This window comes from Littorina saxatilis, linkage group LG4 (genome assembly GCF_037325665.1).
Source record: "Littorina saxatilis isolate snail1 linkage group LG4, US_GU_Lsax_2.0, whole genome shotgun sequence".
NCBI classification, from domain to species: domain Eukaryota; kingdom Metazoa; phylum Mollusca; class Gastropoda; order Littorinimorpha; family Littorinidae; genus Littorina; species Littorina saxatilis.
Genome location: NC_090248.1, coordinates 6,577,736 through 6,597,735, shown reverse-complemented (window position 1 = coordinate 6,597,735; position 20,000 = coordinate 6,577,736). Strand labels below are relative to the sequence as shown.

The 20,000-nt window shown below is 44.2% G+C and overlaps 3 protein-coding genes across 3 annotated transcripts in view; 1 reads left to right on the top strand and 2 right to left on the bottom strand.

Annotated features, from left to right (window-relative positions):
- Positions 1-49, bottom strand: part of LOC138964078 (uncharacterized) — a 5,498-nt gene extending 5,449 nt beyond the window's left edge. Inside the window, exon 1 of the mRNA XM_070335968.1 lies at positions 15-49. Coding sequence (XP_070192069.1) covers positions 15-49 — 35 coding nt within the window. The remainder of the gene's footprint in view (positions 1-14) is intronic.
- Positions 1-19,172, bottom strand: part of LOC138963837 (uncharacterized) — a 19,676-nt gene extending 504 nt beyond the window's left edge. The window contains exons 1-4 of the mRNA XM_070335691.1: positions 18,640-19,172; positions 12,718-13,431; positions 888-1,051; positions 1-686 (exon numbers count right to left, since the gene is read on the bottom strand). The exon at positions 1-686 is cut by the window's left edge and continues 504 nt beyond it. Of these exons, the coding sequence (XP_070191792.1) occupies positions 194-686; positions 888-1,051; positions 12,718-13,431; positions 18,640-18,651 (1,383 nt within the window). The 5' untranslated portion in view covers positions 18,652-19,172 and the 3' untranslated portion in view covers positions 1-193. The remainder of the gene's footprint in view (positions 687-887; positions 1,052-12,717; positions 13,432-18,639) is intronic.
- Positions 2,462-7,504, top strand: LOC138963640 (uncharacterized). The gene is made up of 3 exons (XM_070335486.1): positions 2,462-2,780; positions 5,086-5,928; positions 7,427-7,504. The coding sequence occupies exons 1-3, from the start codon at positions 2,478-2,480 to the stop codon at positions 7,502-7,504; spliced, it is 1,224 nt and encodes a 407-aa protein (XP_070191587.1). The 5' UTR covers positions 2,462-2,477.
- Positions 19,173-20,000: the final 828 nt, after the last annotated feature.

The following is a 20,000-nucleotide window of genomic DNA, read 5'->3' as shown; positions in this document are numbered from 1 at the left end:
TTGATTCAACTGACATCCCAGAGTTTGAGTTTTTGACAGGGCGTGGCATATCACGAGGGTAATCTCCCTCGAGCTTTCCCCACCCTATAAAGTGTACAGGCGACATATCTTATCCTAACAAGGAAATACGCCGAAAAAAGAACTACACAGGCAATCAATGTGTAACCGTAACATTCTGCACAGAAGTCATCACTTACAAGATTGTTGATTCGTCGATGATAACGTAGAGCTGCCCTCCCACTGCCGCGCTCCTCAGTGTCTCCACTGCCCGCTCAACTCCATCGTCCCTATTGTCAATGTCAAAGGTGTGCAGGTGTAAGAGCTGTTGGGCTGTGGGTCCTGCTGTCTGCTGCAGCTGGTTATAAATCATGGTTGACGCTGCCAGACTTTCCCTGTTCCGAACACTGACAACTTGCACAGGTTTGTTCTGCTCCAACAAGTCAAGCGCTTTCAAAATTAACATCAATGTTTTGCCCGTACCTGGCGGACCGGCGATGTAGACCAGTGGTTGCTGACTGTTGAGCACAGCGACCTGCGTGGGGTGGAGCACGATGTCGACTGGAGCAAACCTGGCCGCTGTCTCCCCCACCCCGTCTCCCGGCGTGCGCAGGTCACTGTGCTGGGCCAGGGCAAGGCGCGGTGTGGATGAACAGTGCACGGTCACTGTGGTCGCTGGGCCGCAGAACCTGTAAAGGTCAGAGGACATGTTCATGAGCAGCGGACATAATTTCCTATTTTAGGATTTGTGTTCTTCTTTTAATCATTTGTAAAAAGAAAATCGATCAAACATTATATAAGATGTTGATCACGCACCCACACACACACACACACACACACACACACACACACACACACACGCACACACAAACACACACACACGCACTGACCGTGAGACCAGGTCCAGGTACACAGGGTCTGTCATGGCAGGTTCTGTGCCGCTCCCTGTCACCCGCTGCTGCCACCACGGGTCCGGCGTGATGACGTCATCTGACGTCATACAGAGGGCGCTGGGGTCGGCACTGCCGCTCACTACCAGACAGTGGCGCAGGTCCTGGGGGATGACGAAACAAGCTTGCTCTGAGAATGTCGGTCGAGTGAAATAAAACATGCAATCATCTAACCGAGTATGTAAGCATACACTCTTCAAAAAAAGTTAAGGATCGGTGGAAAAAACGCATTATAAAAAAGTGCCAGCAAGTTAAACATCGACATTATAATTCCACTTCTCGTAGTTTACCGAAACTACGTGATTTGTGAGATGCGCACACCGCCGGAAACACGCCATTCCCGTACGACTTCCGGCCGCCATAGCAGCTTCTCCAAAATCGGTCTTACTTTATCAGGTTAATCCTTCCTTTTAGGGTCCTTTTTTCCTAACTTGACTGATTTATTCCTTTGGTTAACCATTTGTTTGACCTTCGGTAAGTGTATTTTCCTTATTTGTTGTCGCATATGCTTAGAATTGGTTCGAACAATGGACAGCACTGAATCAGTGCTTGAAGTCCAAATCCATGCGGATGAAGTGGATCAATTGTTAGACTTGCCTTGTTCAAGTCAAAAGGACAAACATGTGTCAAACGAAAAAGAAGGGAAGAAAAAGAATAAGAAAAAACCTCGGTTAGAGGCAGTGACCATTCCAATCAGCGATTGGAATAACATGAAAAAACAAAACGAACGTATCCTAGCGCTGCTAGGTCAGGGACAAGGCCAGACCGAAGGCGAATCGCCTGATGATCATGGTTCGAAGATGACACAAAGACAAAAGCGAAAAGCAGAGTCACAAGAGTCTGGAGATGAATCTGATTCGTTCGAAGATTATGATGATCAAATAGAATCGATGATCAGAGTGAAGGAAGGTGAAACTTGTGGTCAAACTTGTGGCACTAGTAATTCTGACACTGAAATGGCAGAAATAGAACAAGAGTTCGACAATGCTGAAAAGCTTGCACCAGAAGTACCGGAAGGTATCGCGAAGCTGGTTGATGAGACCATGGCAAAAGGTCAAATTTCAGAAGAAAAAATGAAAGAAAAAATGAACAAGTATGCCAGACCTAAAAACTTGAAGGTTGTTGTTCCAAAGGTCAATCCGGAGATATGGTCAATACTTGACCGTGCAACAAGAGGTGCAGATTTGAAACTACAGCAGTATCAGAAAGCGCTGTGTACAGCGACCTATGCACTCACAAACATATGGCAAACCATACTGAAAAGTGAATCACCCGAAATTCGGGGACTCATGAAAGGTGTAGCAGATTCTATTGCACTTGTACAGAAAACAAACCATGATCTGTCAATCGACAGAAGGGGGAACATTTCAAATGCTCAACTGAACAAAAAGTACAAAAAAACTTGGTAACTCATAACTCATAACTCATAACATTTTATTGATCCAACAAAGGAAATTAAATTGGTCATCAGCACATATAGGTCATTAATTAATAATTATAAAAGAATAAGCTGAAGTTCCAATCACAGATATGTTGTTTGGCAATGACCTGAAAGCTGCATGTGCAAACATTGATACAACAGCTAGAATGGGCCTGGGTCTCAGTCAGTCAAGTGGAGTAAAAGGTCAAAAGTTTTTTTCCACAAAACAACCCCTTTGCAAAAAACGATTGGAATTGGAGGCCAAGAGGTGCAGGAAGAACCTGGACACCAAGAGGCAGAATGAGAGGGAGAGGACCTTACCGTGCACGGGGCAGAACGAACTACCGCGGCAGCGGACGAACCGAGTGGCAACAAGGCCAGCAGTAACTCCACTACCTTCTCTGCCAAAATCTGTAAGTAAAGATACAATACCTAACCGCCCTTTTGAAGCAGGTAGACTGAAAAAGTTTGTTCAAAAATGGGAAGAAATAACATCAGACCCATTTATTCTTGACATGGTGTGCGGTGCTGATATTCCAATAGATGAGTTTTCTGACTTCAATTCTGAAAATCTTTCTTACTTGAAAAATCAAGTACAAGGAAATCTATGGACAAAAATGGATTCGGAAATTGAAAAACTGTTATCCTTGGGAGTTATTGAAAAATCGGTGCATCAGGAAGATGAAATTATCTCCCCTGTTTTCATGGTCCCAAAACCTGATGGCTCCTACCGTCTCATTTTGAATCTAAAAAATGCCTGTCAAATGGTTGTGTGATGTGTCTAGTGTGTTGGCGAAGTGTTTTGTGCTTGTCACTTCTCGCTTTCAGCCCTCACCGCTGGCTAGCACCGTCCTCTTCAGGACAACGCGAAAAGAGAGCAGCTTGCGTCAGTCTCTCCTGCCAGTACATAACCTCTCCACAGCAAGCCCTTTGTAGTGCCTCCATCGTGGCGACAGGCGTGAACTGGGTACCGAAAGGCCCCAGGCTGAACTACAAGGACTCGGAGGTGGTTGGCCCCTAGACGTGTGGCATGCAGGCCCACCGGCGTGTGGATACGCCCTAGTGCCCACGAACCAACCCCCAACTATGGGTTAAATAGCCGGGCAGGACAGGCTCGTCAACCCTGGAAGGCAGCTGTCCTAGGAGAAGATCACTCCAAAATTAAAACGAGGGCAGAGGAGGCTCACTATCCCTGCAAGGAAACTCCTCTAGGAGAAGGACCACTCCAAATTTAAACCCACGTAGTCCCCCGAAGACGGAAGACATCGGCCATTAGGCGGGGAGCAGACCGGATGTCTACGCTTACTACGACAAATGATTGTGTCTAGGTCGAATGTTCGTGATGGTAAAAAAAAAAAAAAAAAGAATCTAAAAAAGTTTAATGATTCAGTACAATATGAGCACTTTAAGATGGACAATCTTACGTCAGCAACTCAAATGATGATAAGAGGCTGCTACATGGCTTCAGTGGATCTCAGACATGCATACTACTCTGTACCAATAAAAGCAGAATGCAGGAAATACCTCAAATTCATGTGGAGAAACAAACTTTATCAGTATACCTGTTTCCCAAATGGACTAAGTAACTGCCCTCGTTATTTCACAAAGTTAATGAAACCAGTCTATGCCACACTCAGATCACAGGGATATTTATCCACTTCCTTTATTGATGATAGTTATCTGCAAGGTAATTCTTTTGAAGAGTGTGCAGAGAATGTGTCAAAGACAGTGAAATTACTCGATTCACTGGGATTTATTATCCACACAGAGAAATCAGTCCTCAAACCCTGCAAGAAACTGAGGTACTTGGGGTTTCTTTTAAACTCTGAAGATATGACAGTTACTTTACCCCTGGAAAGAAAGCAAAAAGTTGTGCTCGCATGTTCAGAACTGAAAAGAAAGAAGAGGGTGACCATAAGAGAACTGGCACAAGTTATAGGCCAGTTGGTAGCAACTTTTCCAGCTGTTCAGTGGGGCCCACTGTTTTATAGGAGTTTAGACAGACTGAAATCCACATCGTTAAAATTTTTCTGCAGGAAATGTTGAATCGCTGACAAGCTTGACAGATAAGACAACAGAAGAACTAGACTGGTGGATTGAAAATTTAGATTCATCTTTTTTCCCCATTGAAAAAACTAATCCTGAAGTTGAAATCCAGACGGATGCTGCAAGTTCAGGTGGTTGGGGAGCTGTTTGTGGTCAAATTAAGACTGGAGGGCGATGGTCCAAAACAGAAATGAATTTGCACATCAATGTTCTAGAAATGATGGCAATTTTGTACGCTTTGAAAAGTTTCAAAGAAATGATCACAGGAAAACATGTAAAAGTCTTGACAGACAACACATGTGCAGTCTCCTATATATCCAATATGGGAGGATCGCGTTCTCCAGATTGCAATAACGTTGCAAAACAAATTTGGATGTGGTGCAAGGAAAATGGTATTTGGATATCAATTTCACATATTTCAGGAATACTGAATACAGAAGCTGACGTTTTGTCAAGACAATTCAATGATCGTACTGAGTGGAAATTGAATCATGATATTTTCTGCAAATTAAAAGATCGTCTGCTGAAGCCAGACATCGATCTATTTGCATCACGATTAAATTTTCAGATGAAACCATTCGTGTCCTGGATACCAGACCCAGAAGCCTTGGCCATTGATGCCTTTACCCAAGATTGGTCAAAATGGTTAATATATGCCTTTCCGCCTTTCAGCTTGCTGCAGAAAGTGCTCAACAAATGGCAGCGCGACAGAGCGGAAGGAATCTTGATCGTTCCAAAGTGGCCTACGGCAGTATGGTACCCCCAGATGTTGAAAATGCTGACACAAGAGCCTGTTCTTCTTCCAAAGGGAAAGCTTACCATTCATCTACCACATACGCAAGATGTGCATCCGCTCCACAGGACTCTGCAACTTCTGGCTTGTTGCTTATCAGGAAATCCCTCGAAGCAAGAGGAGTTCAAGGTGAGACTTTCCAAGTTATCTGGGCATCGTGGCGACCTTCAACCAGACAGCAGTATGCCTCCTACCTCAGCAGATGGAGCAAGTTTTGTGTGCAGTGCCAGTGTGATCCCCTTCGTCCGACTATAGATGAGGTGTTACAGTTCTTGACTAAGCTGTATGAAGATGGCTTAGCATACAGTGCTATAAACACTGCAAGGAGTGCACTATCTGCAGTGGTTATTCTACCAGACAATAAAACAGTAGGATGTCACCCTTTAGTAATTCGATTTCTAAAGGGAATCTTTGAACTGCGTACACCACAACCAAGATACAATGAAACTTGGGATGTAGACAAAGTTTTGCAGTTTTTCAGAAACCTGGGTGAAAATTCTGAACTTTCATTGAAGGATTTGACTTTAAAATTGTGTTCCTTGTTGTTGTTAATTACTGCCCACAGAGTGCAGACAATTCATTTGATCAGGTTGAGAAATATTTGTTTTCATGATGATGGATGTACAATTTACATAACTGAAAAGTTGAAGCAGTCTACACCTGACTTTCATCCAAAACCTTTGCAGTTACCGTTTTATACAGAAGACAAACCTTTGTGTGTGGTGACTTGTCTTCGACAGTACATAAATAGTACTGTAGAATTCAGATGTGAGAGTGATGAGACTGACCAGTTACTTTTGTGTTACCAACAGCCACATGGGCCAGCGGCGAAAGACACCATAGCTAGGTGGCTTTAAACTACTCACTAATGCTCCCCCCCCCCCTAGCTGCAATTGTAGAACACTAGGCAACTGTCACTGGCTAATACACACTCATACAGACACCGTCACACGCGCGCGCGCAGACACACACACACACCCACTCGCACGCATGCACGCACGCACACACACACACACACACACACACACACACACACACACTCACGCTTCCGTACCAACATACGTAGCCAAAAGGTTTATTTGATTTGGGCCAAGTAACGAGGGCAGTTTACTTCAGAGAAAAATACCATCTGACAATGACCATGAAAGATAACATTGTACAGAGATAAATCCACACACACACACACACAAAAGAAACAAATGTTTACATACATATCAATTCATAAAAACAAAATGACAATGAATTCAACAAAACATCAATTACTAATTAACACATACATATAGCCCTCATTTTGATTATAGTTATACTATGCAGGAAATTGATTCAAATGATGCAAATGCAATCATCTCCAAAAGGGGGGTACACAATGCACGCAGCGAACCGTCAACAAAACTAATAGGTGGATGCCAGGGGGTGGATGTGGGGGTTTGCAGAACTGAAAAATCGCTGAACTTGCTTGCTGGCCGCTGCGCTGCTACTAATGACTTCGGTCCTCGCTCTCTCTCGCTCTCTCTCGGACTCCCTTATCTGTTACCATTGTTTCATTCCAGACTGCTCTCCTTCACTCATCACCTCCCCCCTGCCCTCCAACCCTCTTCCATTCCCCGCATTCGTTCCCACGGGACTCTGCTATCACTTCCTCCTGCATTACCTCTACTGACACCTCCTCCCCCCCCTCCTTTTGCTGCATATCTGTCTCGTTTAAATAGAGTTTATGGTCGCTGACCGCTCCCTCTAAACTCACACTTAAACTACTCACTAATGCTCCCCCCCCCCCCCCTAGCTGCAATTGTAGAACACTAGGCAACTGTCACTGGCTAATACACACTCATACAGACACCGTCACACGCGCGCGCGCAGACACACACACACACCCACACGCACGCACGCACGCACACACACACACACACACACACACACACACACACACACACTCACGCTTCCGTACCAACATACGTAGCCAAAAGGTTTATTTGATTTGGGCCAAGTAACGAGGGCATCTGACAATGACCATGAAAAATAACATTGTACAGAGATAAATCCCAAATAGGAAATAATTAACACTCGTTATTCCGCCCAATTCAAGAAGTGGTAATATTTAGTTAGGATTGTTATGTTGTAATAGTTGAAGGTGTTTTGCGGACTATATGCAATCTATACGAGTCAATCACCTTGGGCGGCAGCTGATCTAAGTAACCTAAGTAAGCAGTGCTTTTCCAGTCCCCCATCACCTTGACGATTTCACCCGGCACGCCACAACTCAACGCCCCCGCGGCGCCGCCCCGCCAGAAACTGTGACTAGAGAAAATCCCCTCCAGCAACAGCAGCAGTTACACGCAGTTTCTTATTGAAATCAGATCCTTTGATCGGAAAAAACCTGCGCCTTGGGGCCCATCGGTCCCAAAACATGAAACATATCAGTCACTGCGGACACTGGGCATAAAGGATGTGAAGGAATTGCAGGAAGCTTTAGTTTCCACGGAGCGTTCTTTACGCTGAATTGTCTTACTCCATTGAAAAGTTATTGACACACTGTCCGTCTCCAAAATCACCACGCGATCTCGTGTAAGCTGCTTATCGGGATCAAGATTCCCGTTGTCCTGGAACAAGTTCGATTTTTTGGAGAACTCCACAAAGAAAAAACACCAAACACGCCGCCCAAAAACACAATGTCTTGTTTACAATGTTTACATAAACATTATTCGCATCCTTCATCTGGAAAGAAGGAACACAAGGGCTTGGTCAGACATATGATCACACAGGTTCACGTTGGGGGGTCTCCCCCGGTGCCAGAAAGTCAACAGCCGCACTAACTCTTCGCGCCGCCTAGGCTCGTGAAGACGTGAAATAGTGTCAGCCATAATGTTTACACAACCGGCCACATGCACCGCCGCAATGCTACAGTTTACTTTAGCACATTCCCATGCCATTTTCCGAAGTAAGCTGTTGACATACTTATTAGTAGATCTGCCTTTATTGATAATTGATTTTGTCACAGTGCTATCAGTATGCACAATCACTTCTTGTCCGCACCACATCGGTGCCCATCGTGTCACAGCTTGTAACACAGCACATACTTCTTTAAAGTTTATGTGTAAATTGTTCGCTGCCGGCATGTCTTTTTTAAAATAGGTGTACTGCCAGTCGCCCTGCCAAAAGGCACCTGCTGCAATATTACATGCGTCCACATGGACATGCTGTTTTGCATTGTGGAAATAATACACTGTTCCATTAAATACATGCATAAAAGAAAGCCACCATTGCACATCTTTTTGGAATTCGCTAGAAAGCTTTGCTTTGTGCCGCTGCTGCTGAAGGGGTTTTATTGTGTCCAGTATCCGCCGCAGAAAGAATTTTCCTCCTCTGACAGCTTGACAGGCCCAATTAAGAGAACCCGCGATGCTTTGAAGCTGAGTTTTTGTCGCGCGCTTCTTTCCTCGAAATTGCAGTAGTCGCCGCCGCAGTTGCTGCAGTTTGTCACTTCCAAGTGACAGAGTGTTGTTCCGCGTGTCGATGTCGACTCCAAGAAATGTGATACGTTGGGTGGGCCCCACCACCTTCTTCCAGCTAATGTTGAAGCCTAGTTCCCTCAATAATCTAATCAAAGAAAATAACATGTCGTTGCACTCCTCTTTTGTTGCTGCTACTAAAAGAAAATCATCTATGTATGCTAACACACCAGGCATGCCTCTCCTGGCCATGCACCTGCGAATTGACTGTGAAAGTCTATGAAAATGTGACGGTGTCAAGGATCCCTTTTGTCAAGAACTACTGACTTTGATGATTTTAATATTACTACCAAATGGAAGTCGACTGTCAAACAAATAAGTCGGTCTGTTTTTACCTTTGAAATGCCACTTGAGTCCCGTTACACAATAATCATCCGGACTGATGCACACTGAGCGATATGCGGACTGCAAGTCGACTTTAGGGGGGTACACTTCATCTGACTCAGGGATGGAGTAATCGTTCATTGCCCTACCTGTTGGTTTGCTGGCATCATGAATTAGCCTAACGCTACCATCTTCTTTGGGGATCGCGGCTAGTGCGCTTACGACCGTTGGCTTCTTACTTGCCACTATATAATTTCCTTTTGCTATTTGATCTAACAGTTCTTGTTCTACCACGTCGCGATGATCGTACGCTGATTTATGATTGCTTTGTTCTGCTGCTAACACACATGTTTTATGTTTTTCTGTTACCCGAAAACCGTGCTGTATACCGTCTAACAAAAATTCTCTGTCACAATCGCCCTCTAGCACTGAGTGCCACATTTGAGATTTTCCAGTTTTGCAGAACTGAAAAATCGCTGAACTTGCTTGCTGGCCGCTGCGCTGCTACTAATGACTTCGGTCCTCGCTCTCTCTCGCTCTCTCTCGGACTCCCTTATCTGTTACCATTGTTTCATTCCAGACTGCTCTCCTTCACTCATCACCTCCCCCCTGCCCTCCAACCCTCTTCCATTCCCCGCATTCGTTCCCACGGGACTCTGCTATCACTTCCTCCTGCATTACCTCTACTGACACCTCCTCCCCCCCTCCTTTTGCTGCATATCTGTCTCGTTTAAATAGAGTTTATGGTCGCTGACCGCTCCCTCTAAACTCACACAAAAACTGTCCTCATACGCGCAGGAATGACAAATTTTGCACCCCACAGCTTTCGGGGCGCATCATCTTCAGCAATGTTCAAGTCGGGTGTTGCTGTTCAAGATATTTTGAAAGTAGCAGGCTGGTCAAATGTATCCACTTTCAAGAAGTTCTATAACAAACCACTGGAAAGTAAAGATAAATCAAACACTATCTTAAACTATTATGCGAAAGTTGGAAAATAAAAAACTTCCAGCTCAGAAATCGAACTTTGATTACATTCTGATAATTTGCATTGGGAAAGGTTAAAATTCAAGACAAGGGAGCTAACAAATGGAGATCTAGAGACAATTATCTCCCTGGCTCCATGTAAGAGAAAATGCAAATGGTTTTTGTGGACAATTGATCCATTGTTTTTCAAATGTGTTGTAGTGTTTATTGTTTCTTTGGTTATGAAGAAATTGCAATTCCCATAATGAATGGAAAATAAATGCATCACTTATTTGTGTAATACATGGTTGTTTTCAAACAATGTATGTTTGGTGCAAAAGCCAAGACAGGTGTTCACTATTCTCATGTTGTCCTTTGAGAATAAATGTTTGATATTTAACTTTAGTGTGACTTTGATTATTCCTTTGTTTGAATTATAATCTTTAATCAACCAACTTTAAAATCTCACAAATCACGTAGTTTCGGTAAACTACGAGAAGTGGAATTCAAAACATAAACGAGTACTCACCTGAGTCGAAGTTTGTGTAGAATTCCACGATGTAGTTTACAGGAACGGAGGGATATGTGCCCGCCCTTCAGTTTCACCCTCCCCATTAAAGGAAATAAGCTAATTTATCAAATGTAAATGCAACTAAAACATTTTTGGTTGCTTAAAGATAAGTCAGATCATCTGATATGGTTATATCAGATGACCTGAGCTGTGAAAAATGGCGTGTTTCCGGCGGTGTGCGCATCTCACATATCCCTCCGTTCCTGTAAACTACATCGTGGAATTCTACACAAACTTCGACTCAGGTGAGTACTCGTTTATGTTTTGAATTAAAAGATTATTGTGTTTGAATTAACAAATAAACAATGAGTCTTGACCTACACTTTTGTTTGGCAGGCAGAGTTATTTCCCTTTGTGGGACTTCTCAAAAGCTTCTGCATTGAAAAAGGTTTTCTATGTTTTTATAGCTCCATGAAATTTGCGGAGCGCATGCCAGAGCAAAAGGTTGTGATGCACGTGCTACAACAGGGTCCTGGCTATGAACATCGCTCACCAGCTTGTGTTTAAAGGTTGACACGCTGACACAATTATCCACAGTAGCAACATGCCCCCACGAAGAAAACTGGGCGATTTGGATAGACGAAGGGCACTAGGATGGCTACAAGACGGTGTTGCTGCCAGGCAAGTGGCCCAGAGGCTTGCAGTGGCTCCCTCTGTCATCATCAGACTAAAACAGAGATTCCACGCAACTGGAAGAGTGCAGGAGCGACAACGTTCTGGTCGGCCTAGAGTCACCACACAAAGAGAGGATCGCTTCATTCAGAGGCAGGCAATGCAACAAAGAATGGCTACGGCAAACAACATTAGGCAACGCCTACAAGCTACCACCAACACTGTTGTTAGTTGTCAGACGATCCGAAACCGCTTGCACAACTTTGGCTTGCGTGCAAGGCGTCCAGTCTGAGGAACAACCCTGACTGCTAATCACCGAGCAGCTCGCCGAGCCTGGTGCACTCAACATGTGAGGTGGCAACGTCAGCAGTGGGCTAAGGTGTTGTTTACAGATGAGTCCCGCTTTTGCTTGGAACCTGCTGATGGTCGCATCCGAGTGTGGAGCATCGTGGAGAGCGCTTCGCAGAAGGCGCTGTTCTGGAACGACAGCATTTTGGCGAAGGCTCTGTGATGGCCTGGGGAGGGATCAGCACACGTCTAAGGACACCTCTGTATCATGTAGTGGGCAACTTGACCGGTGTCCTCTACCAGAATGAGATCCTGCAACCCCTGGTCGTTCCAGCCCTCCAAGCGATCGGCCCTCGTGCGATTCTTCAGGATGACAACGCACCTCCCCATCGCTCTGCAGCTGTAAACACCTTCATCCAGCCAACAGCCCGGACCTGAACCCCAGAGAGCACATGTGGGACGAGCTTTGTCGTCAGGTACAGCAACATCACCCTCCTCTTGCCAATCTGGGTCAACTGCTGCAGTGGCTCCAGCAGGAGTGGAATTGAGTTCCCAGAGCATTCATTTGCAACCTGATCTACTCCATGCGCCAACGATGTGTTGAATGCCTGGCACACAACGGAGGGCACACGCGTTATTGACACTGATTCACATTGTTGTGAGTTCTATTTTCGAGGGTTGTCACGCTTGACTCACTCTAGCTAAATTGTCGCTGCCGCGTTCGATCTTATTTTTTAAAAATGAAAGAATTCGGTCTTGTCTGTTTTGTGTGGCGTGCTCGTAAAAAACTTTTTTTGAAGAGTGTATACTTCAAAATATAATTCTGTTCCTCAAAGTTAAAGGTACATGCCATTAGCCGTGTGCTTAAGGTTATGGTTTCTTGGTGATATGTGCGTATTTCATTCAGTAGGATATGTTCGTTTCATACCGACAGTTGTCTGAAGATGTGTGTGTGTGACGAGATGATTTTATCTATGACCAATCCATGCCTCAAAATGTACAAACGCAGTTCCCAAAATTTGAAAGCACAACCTCTCATAAATCAGACAGTTTGCTGATACCTGATTAAAATATAAATCTGAATAAATCTCGTCATTCTCTGTTCTGGTACATTCTTTCTAGGCAATAATTTTGTACGCAAGCATATCAAGACTCGTACTGCATTATAAAGACTCGGACATGAGATCATAACTCATGGAAAGTGTAGACAGGCAGAGTGTGCCACAGTTAATCCTTATTCATACCTGTGTTAGCTGGGGGTTGTCCCCAAGCACACGCTGTAGCTGAGCTCTGGTGATGTTGGGCAGCATCAACGTTTTCTGTACCCGGGGTGGGGGCTGGAGGTAGTCCGTCAAGTGTTTCAGCACGTCCTCCGCTTTGTGCAGCTGTTTGATGGCCTGCTCCACCTTCTTCTTCACCTGCTGGTCTTGCTGCTGCTGTGGGAGCGAGGATATCGTGTCTCCTATGGCTTTGATCTCACCCACCAGGATCCCGTGGCGCCTGTGGATGATGAGGACGTCAAAGTCACCGCGGTGTTTGTTCGCAGCCTTGAGGTCCACGGGTCTGGCCAGTGTGGAGGCCGCTGCAGCGAAGCTCGGGTCGTTGAGGTAGTGACCGAAGTTGAGCTGGGACAGGACGAACAAGCCTTCTGTCTGGGTCTGGGACAGGCGGCGGAGACTGTCCAACACCTTCTGCTGGCACAGGTCATCGCGGACGTCGCTCTCTTGTAGAGCGGGTGGAGCACCGCGGGGTAGGTCGGTCACGGATGGCTGAGTCATGAAGACAGTCCGTCTTGACAGCTGGATTGCTTGGTGCCGGGTCCTGTACATGTACACCGGGGGAATAAAGTAGGGTTGGCGGTACAGGTCCGGGTACCACTCTTCCACCCGTTGTTTCCATAGCGACAGAACTGCAGAGGAAGGGCCTTGAGGCTGGGTCTGTCTGGATGAGTGTCCTGCCTGCACGAGGGAGTAAGGATAGGGTGTTAGTACAGTCCTGTCACGGACACTTATGTCAGTCTGAGAAATTAATTCAACCAAAACAAATCTGATTTCATTGTGCACAGGGAGCAGCAATGCTGTTTATCCTTGTCACGTGTCTCCTGGGATTGCTCCCCCAGGTAAAAGTGTGTTGAGAACTGTGGTGGTTTAATTAATTACCACATCGTGCATACTGGTAAGACTGTAGATTGAAGACTGTAGGAACCTTCAACAATGTCCACACAAATGTATTACTTTGGATTGACTTGTTTGGTCTTTACTAATTTGTTAAACCAAGTCGATAACTTTGTCCAACACAGTGTATTCAAGAGACAACATTTGGAAATAAGTCTGTTGGGTTTGTATGCAGTGATGGCGCAAATTATTTTTAAACCGGAACGCACACTTTTCTGATGCAAACAGTCCAGAAAAAAACGGTAGGCTGGTCATTGGAACCATGCATAGTTCTGAAAACCAACCGGTAGGTCATACGGGCAGCCAATTTTGTTCCGGTATTTTATCATTTAAACGCGCGGAGGCAATTTTATTCTGATCCAGACATTGCGGCGGTGCGCTACCACACAGTTTGGCAGCTTCATTTCTGTTTGAATGTTTGCATTATACAGACCGTTTTGAATGTGATATCTCACATATCAACGCAGGACACATCAATGAACATAATAGTGTGGCTTATCAGTCCATTTATCGACAAAGAGGCGTGTAGGATGCAATGGAAGTAGGCGAATATGAGTGAGGACAGATATACAGCAAATCGATTCGTATGTTCGTTTACGTGAATATTTATCGTTGAAACCCACACATGTACTTGATACAAACCTCACTCATTCCCACAACCCTTACATTTAAGTTGTACGAGGTTTCAAAGAGACACGTTTTGTTTGGAATGGGGGACACTTGCCGTGAAGTTGGTGACAAAGCTTTGTTTACACCTGGCGTCAGCGCGCTCTCGGTATAGCCGAATATTATATGGCGTGATCTTTGGCTGGGGACTTCAAATGTGACATTTGTTTCCATTTTGTACTTGATTTTAATTATTTTTCTTATGCTTGCAATGCTAACGCTGATTCTGCGAAGCAGATCAAGAGTCGTCCTTTTCAGTTCTCATTTAAGATACAGATTGTTCAATGATTATTTTGAATAAGTATTTCGCTTGTGATAACTGTAAAATTAACAGCACGGAGCTGTTTCTGGTATATAATGAAAGAAGATTTTGTGTCTCTTCTTACACAATCAAAAGATATAACTGTATATTATAATCACTTACTCTAGATTTGACAATGAATGAGTTGGACATCGGGGCTCCACAAATGTGTGTGAAATTCAGTGTGCACAATTACTAAAACTGAAGATTACAGTGGACAAGCATACAACTCAGCGAATTTGACGAAAATGTGAAATTATCTTCCCCTTTGGTCTCCGACTCGTCGGCATTATACTTGTCTCGTCTAAATATCGTACCCTATTGCTACGCTGAAAACACAATAGCTGTTAATACCACTTGTTGGAAACCAGGAGCAAAATTCTCAATATTGTTTTGGACAGTCTGTTTCAGCATTAGTTTTGTGATAAAAACCACGACGCAACAGGATTCTTCCATGTGTGTATCGCTAGGTTTCATCCTGGCCAGGCACTCGTGCACACATACTTCCATGTTTGTATCGCTAGGTTTCCTTCCATGTTTGTATCGCTAGGTTTCATCCTAGCCAGGCACTCGTGCACACATACTTCCATGTTTGTATCGCTAGGTTTTATCCTGGCCAGGCACTCGTGCACACATACTTCCATGTTTGTATCGCTAGGTTTCATCCTAGCCAGGCACTCGTGCACACATACTTCCATGTTTGTATCGCTAGGTTTCATCCTGGCCAGGCACTCGTGCACACATACTTCCATGTTTGTATCGCTAGGTTTCATCCTAGCCAGGCACTCGTGCACACATACTTCCATGTTTGTATCGCTAGGTTTCATCCTGGCCAGGCACTCGTGCACACATACTTCCATGTTTGCATCGCTAGGTTTCATCCTGGCCAGGCACTCGTGCACACATACTTCCATGTTTGCATCGCTAGGTTTCATCCTGGCCAGGCACTCGTGCACACATACTTCCATGTTTGCATCGCGAGATTTCATCCTGGCCAGGCACTCGTGCACACATACTTCCATGTTTGTATCGCTAGGTTTCATCCTGGCCAGGCACTCGTGCACACATACTTCCATGTTTGTATCGCTAGGTTTCATCCTGGCCAGGCACTCATGCACACATACTTCCATGTTTGTATCGCTAGGTTTCATCCTGGCCAGGCACTCATGCACACATACTTCCATGTTTGTATCGCTAGGTTTCATCCTGGCCAGGCACTCATGCACACATACTAACACGTGCGTGTCACAGGGAAAGAGACATAGAGGGCGGATGTTTTTGCACATCAACATTTCTTCTTTACATCGTTGTATTGATATTTGTAACGAGGGTCTGATTCTGCTCAGGGAATAATATTTAGTAAACACCCACCTCCTACTTTGGGACTAAACTAGTGCATAAGGGGGTAGGGCGCCTACAAGGTACTGTACGGTACTTACTTGTTGTTTGCTAAAACGCGGGACTTTATTAATCGACATCTGGATATAAGTGTACTTGGTGAAAACAAATGTAATCCTCAAAAATTGCTTTTAACATCCACATGTTTTCGGGGAAATGCTTCATATTTGACGCAAAATACTTTCAGCTTACGGAAGATGATTTTCAGTTAAAGTTTCAAGTGTGTAGGTTAACTGGTCTGACTTTTATGCTCATTCAAAAATATTTACAACATTCGGGGATCGTCTCAACACAGCAAGGTTTGTTTGTGGTAGCCTAACCCGCCCGATTTAAACCCATTGCATGTAACCTTAGATCAAGAATGCAAAAACAATCCCAAGACCACCAGTGGTATGAAGACAGTAATTCTAGTCATAATTTGCGCAAAATCCGATACAGGGGAATATAGTGACCACGTGTAGAAACACGCCTCTCAATAATGATCAGACTCTTGTTTGAACATAATATTTACGAGCGACCGACCGTGACACGGTTTTTCAGGACTGAAAAGACGCTACATATTTATAGCCTACGATGTCAACAAACGTCCTGATACAACACTGATTTTCAACTGACAACGACAGTCTAGTCAGAAAGCGAACTCGGGCTTTGTGAAAAATATTCAACATCCCATATATATCAGATTATAGCATCTGTACGATATGTTTCATATTACATTCGCCAGAATGATAACACACCTACACCATTGATTTCAGGCTATACTATTTTATATAGAGGCCTGACCAGTTTTAAGACTCACAATATATCACTGCAAATTAAACACGTTCGGTTAAAGCAGCACATTTCGTGTCGTTACACACAATCTCGTCACACACTACACACAACACAAAGCTCTCACGTTCAGCACACAACATCCGTTCAGCGAACCCACTCTGAGCAGTGACGTCATATTGATAGGTATCACAGAGACTTATACCTATTACATGTCCCCCATAAAGCGACTGATAGGTATCACAGAGACTTATACCTACTACATGTCCCCATAAAGCGACTGATAGGTATCACAGAGACTTATACCTATCACATGTCCCCATAAAGCGACTGATAGGTATCACAGAGACTTATACCTATTACATGTCCCCATAAAGCGACTGATAGGTATCACAGAGACTTATACCTATCACATGTCCCCATAAAGCGACTGATAGGTATCACAGAGACTTATACCTATCACATGTCCCCATAAAGCGACTGATAGGTATCACAGAGACTTATACCTATTACATGTCCCCATAAAGCGACTGATAGGTATCACAGAGACTTATACCTATCACATGTCCCCATAAAGCGACTGATAGGTATCACAGAGACTTATACCTATTACATGTCCCCATAAAGCGACTGATAGGTATCACAGAGACTTATACCTATTACATGTCCCCATAAAGCGACTGATAGGTATCACAGAGACTTATACCTATCACATGTCCCCATAAAGCGACTGATAGGTATCACAGAGACTTATACCTATTACATGTCCCCATAAAGCGACTGATAGGTATCACAGAGACTTATACCTATCACATGTCCCCATAAAGCGACTGATAGGTATCACAGAGACTTATACCTATCACATGTCCCCATAAAGCGACTGATAGGTATCACAGAGACTTATACCTATTACATGTCCCCATAAAGCGACTGATAGGTATCACAGAGACTTATACCTATCACATGTCCCCATAAAGCGACTGGTAGGTATCACAGAGACTTATGCCTATCACATGTCCCCATAAAGCGACTGATAGGTATCACAGAGACTTATACCTATCACATGTCCCCATAAAGCGACTGATAGGTATCACAGAGACTTATACCTATCACATGTCCCCATAAAGCGACTGATAGGTATCACAGAGACTTATACCTATCACATGTCCCCATAAAGCGACTGATAGGTATCACAGAGACTTATACCTATCACATGTCCCCATAAAGCGACTGATAGGTATCACAGAGACTTATACCTATCACATGTCCCCATAAAGCGACTGATAGGTATCACAGAGACTTATACCTATCACATGTCCCCATAAAGCGACTGATAGGTATCACAGAGACTTATACCTATCACATGTCCCCATAAAGCGACTGATAGGTATCACAGAGACTTATACATATCACATGTCCCCATAAAGCGACTGATAGTGAAAGGCAAATAGACGACTTCCGGTTATAACTGTGTCGGGGTTGTATGGGTGGTGAAGCAGTGAGTATCCTTGCTTTACTCGGACACACATGTGTTTCATGTACACGTGTTTGAGACACACCCTCTCGCTAGTGACTAGCCTGTAATGTCACGTGGGAACAGAAGTTTCACGAATGGGAAGAAACTGATGTAACGTACACGCACAGGGTACCACCTATCAGAATGGCACTTTCCCCAAGCGCAATGCGTAATGTTTGGACCGAGTTATCTCCGCTCTCCTTGCCTTGTTTACTTCGAGCACGTGTTGGCCGGAAGCGGAAGACGAAATGTTTTTCAAAGTTTCAAGCGGCATAACTCTGCCGAACGGCCATGTACCAGTTACTGAGTAAGCTTAATTTAAAAAACGTCTTTTACTCACGCCACTCGCCATTCTTGCTGTCGACAGGAAAGCAGCAACGTTTATTCTGCGTCGTCCTCTTACATATAATTAGTAACTGTCTAGTTATAAGGCTGATAGAATTTTGTTTTAAATCCGGATATTGCACGCATACACCAACTTAACGCTCTTGCGCTAAACAAATACAGGATGGATGGGGAAAGGCACTAAGGAGTTCAATGCACACTTCAGGAGATGGATGCACTCCCTTGGAAATGTTCAAACGACCAAGAGCAATTTTTACAAATGACCCTAATTGTTCCGTACAGGATCTTGGTGGGATTAACACTTGTACACCTACCTACATTGATTGTTTGAATAAGGTTGCTACACAACGCGAGTCAATCTCTTTACTCTCTTGGTCCTGTGACACAAACTGTTGCCTTTGATGACGTCACAACAGTACACAACGTTTGTTATGATTTCTTCTCGTATATTTGTTCGTGTGTTGTTTGACAGTTCTTGTTCTGCCAAATGTAATTTCACTTTAATGTGAAAACTTGTTTCACTAGAAGCATGGTTATATGAACTTAAACAGTAAATATTGCTTCAATCCGCCTTGTTGCGAATGTTATCGGCTCTTGTTCAAGCTTTACATTCACAGGCGACCATCCATGACACATCTTTTCAGACATTAAGAAAGAAGACGCTGCATATTTATAGCCTTTGGTTTCAAAATACTTCTTCGTTCACCGCCGTTTGTTGGTCAGTGCTCTTAGCGACAGTCTAGTCATACCCCTAACACAACGGGAAATCCCGATATCACGTCAATAAGCCAGGGCTCAGGTCTTTTGAAAGAACTTTCAACACAATGATGACCAGTGTTTGACTTCATAGCTTCTACTTTATGACATTGGTAAGCATAAGAATCGCACATAAGATTAGGCATCCACACAATTGAGTTCAGGGAATAGAGATATGGCGAGTTTTAGGATTGATCTGATACCGATTAACACAGCACAGTTAACACGTTGTGCTCGTGACAGCGCATTTCGTGTCGTTCCACACATCTCGTCACACATTACACACAACGCAAAGCTCTCACAAGTTCAGCACACAACACTCGCACAGCAAACCAACTCTGAGCTGTGACATCTTATTGATATGTTTCACACAGATTCAACCTTCGAAAATAAAGGAATGACAATTATGAAAGGTAAATTACTCACGCCACTCGCCATTCTTGCTGTCGACAGGAAGGCAGCAAAATGAACACTGAATAGCCTACTGGGAAGGCCTGCTGCATATTATTAGTAACAGTCTAGTCATGGCGTTAATAGAACGGGTAATCCCGATATTACTCCATTGCTTCTGTTACAGGCTACAGCCGCAAGGTTACTGGG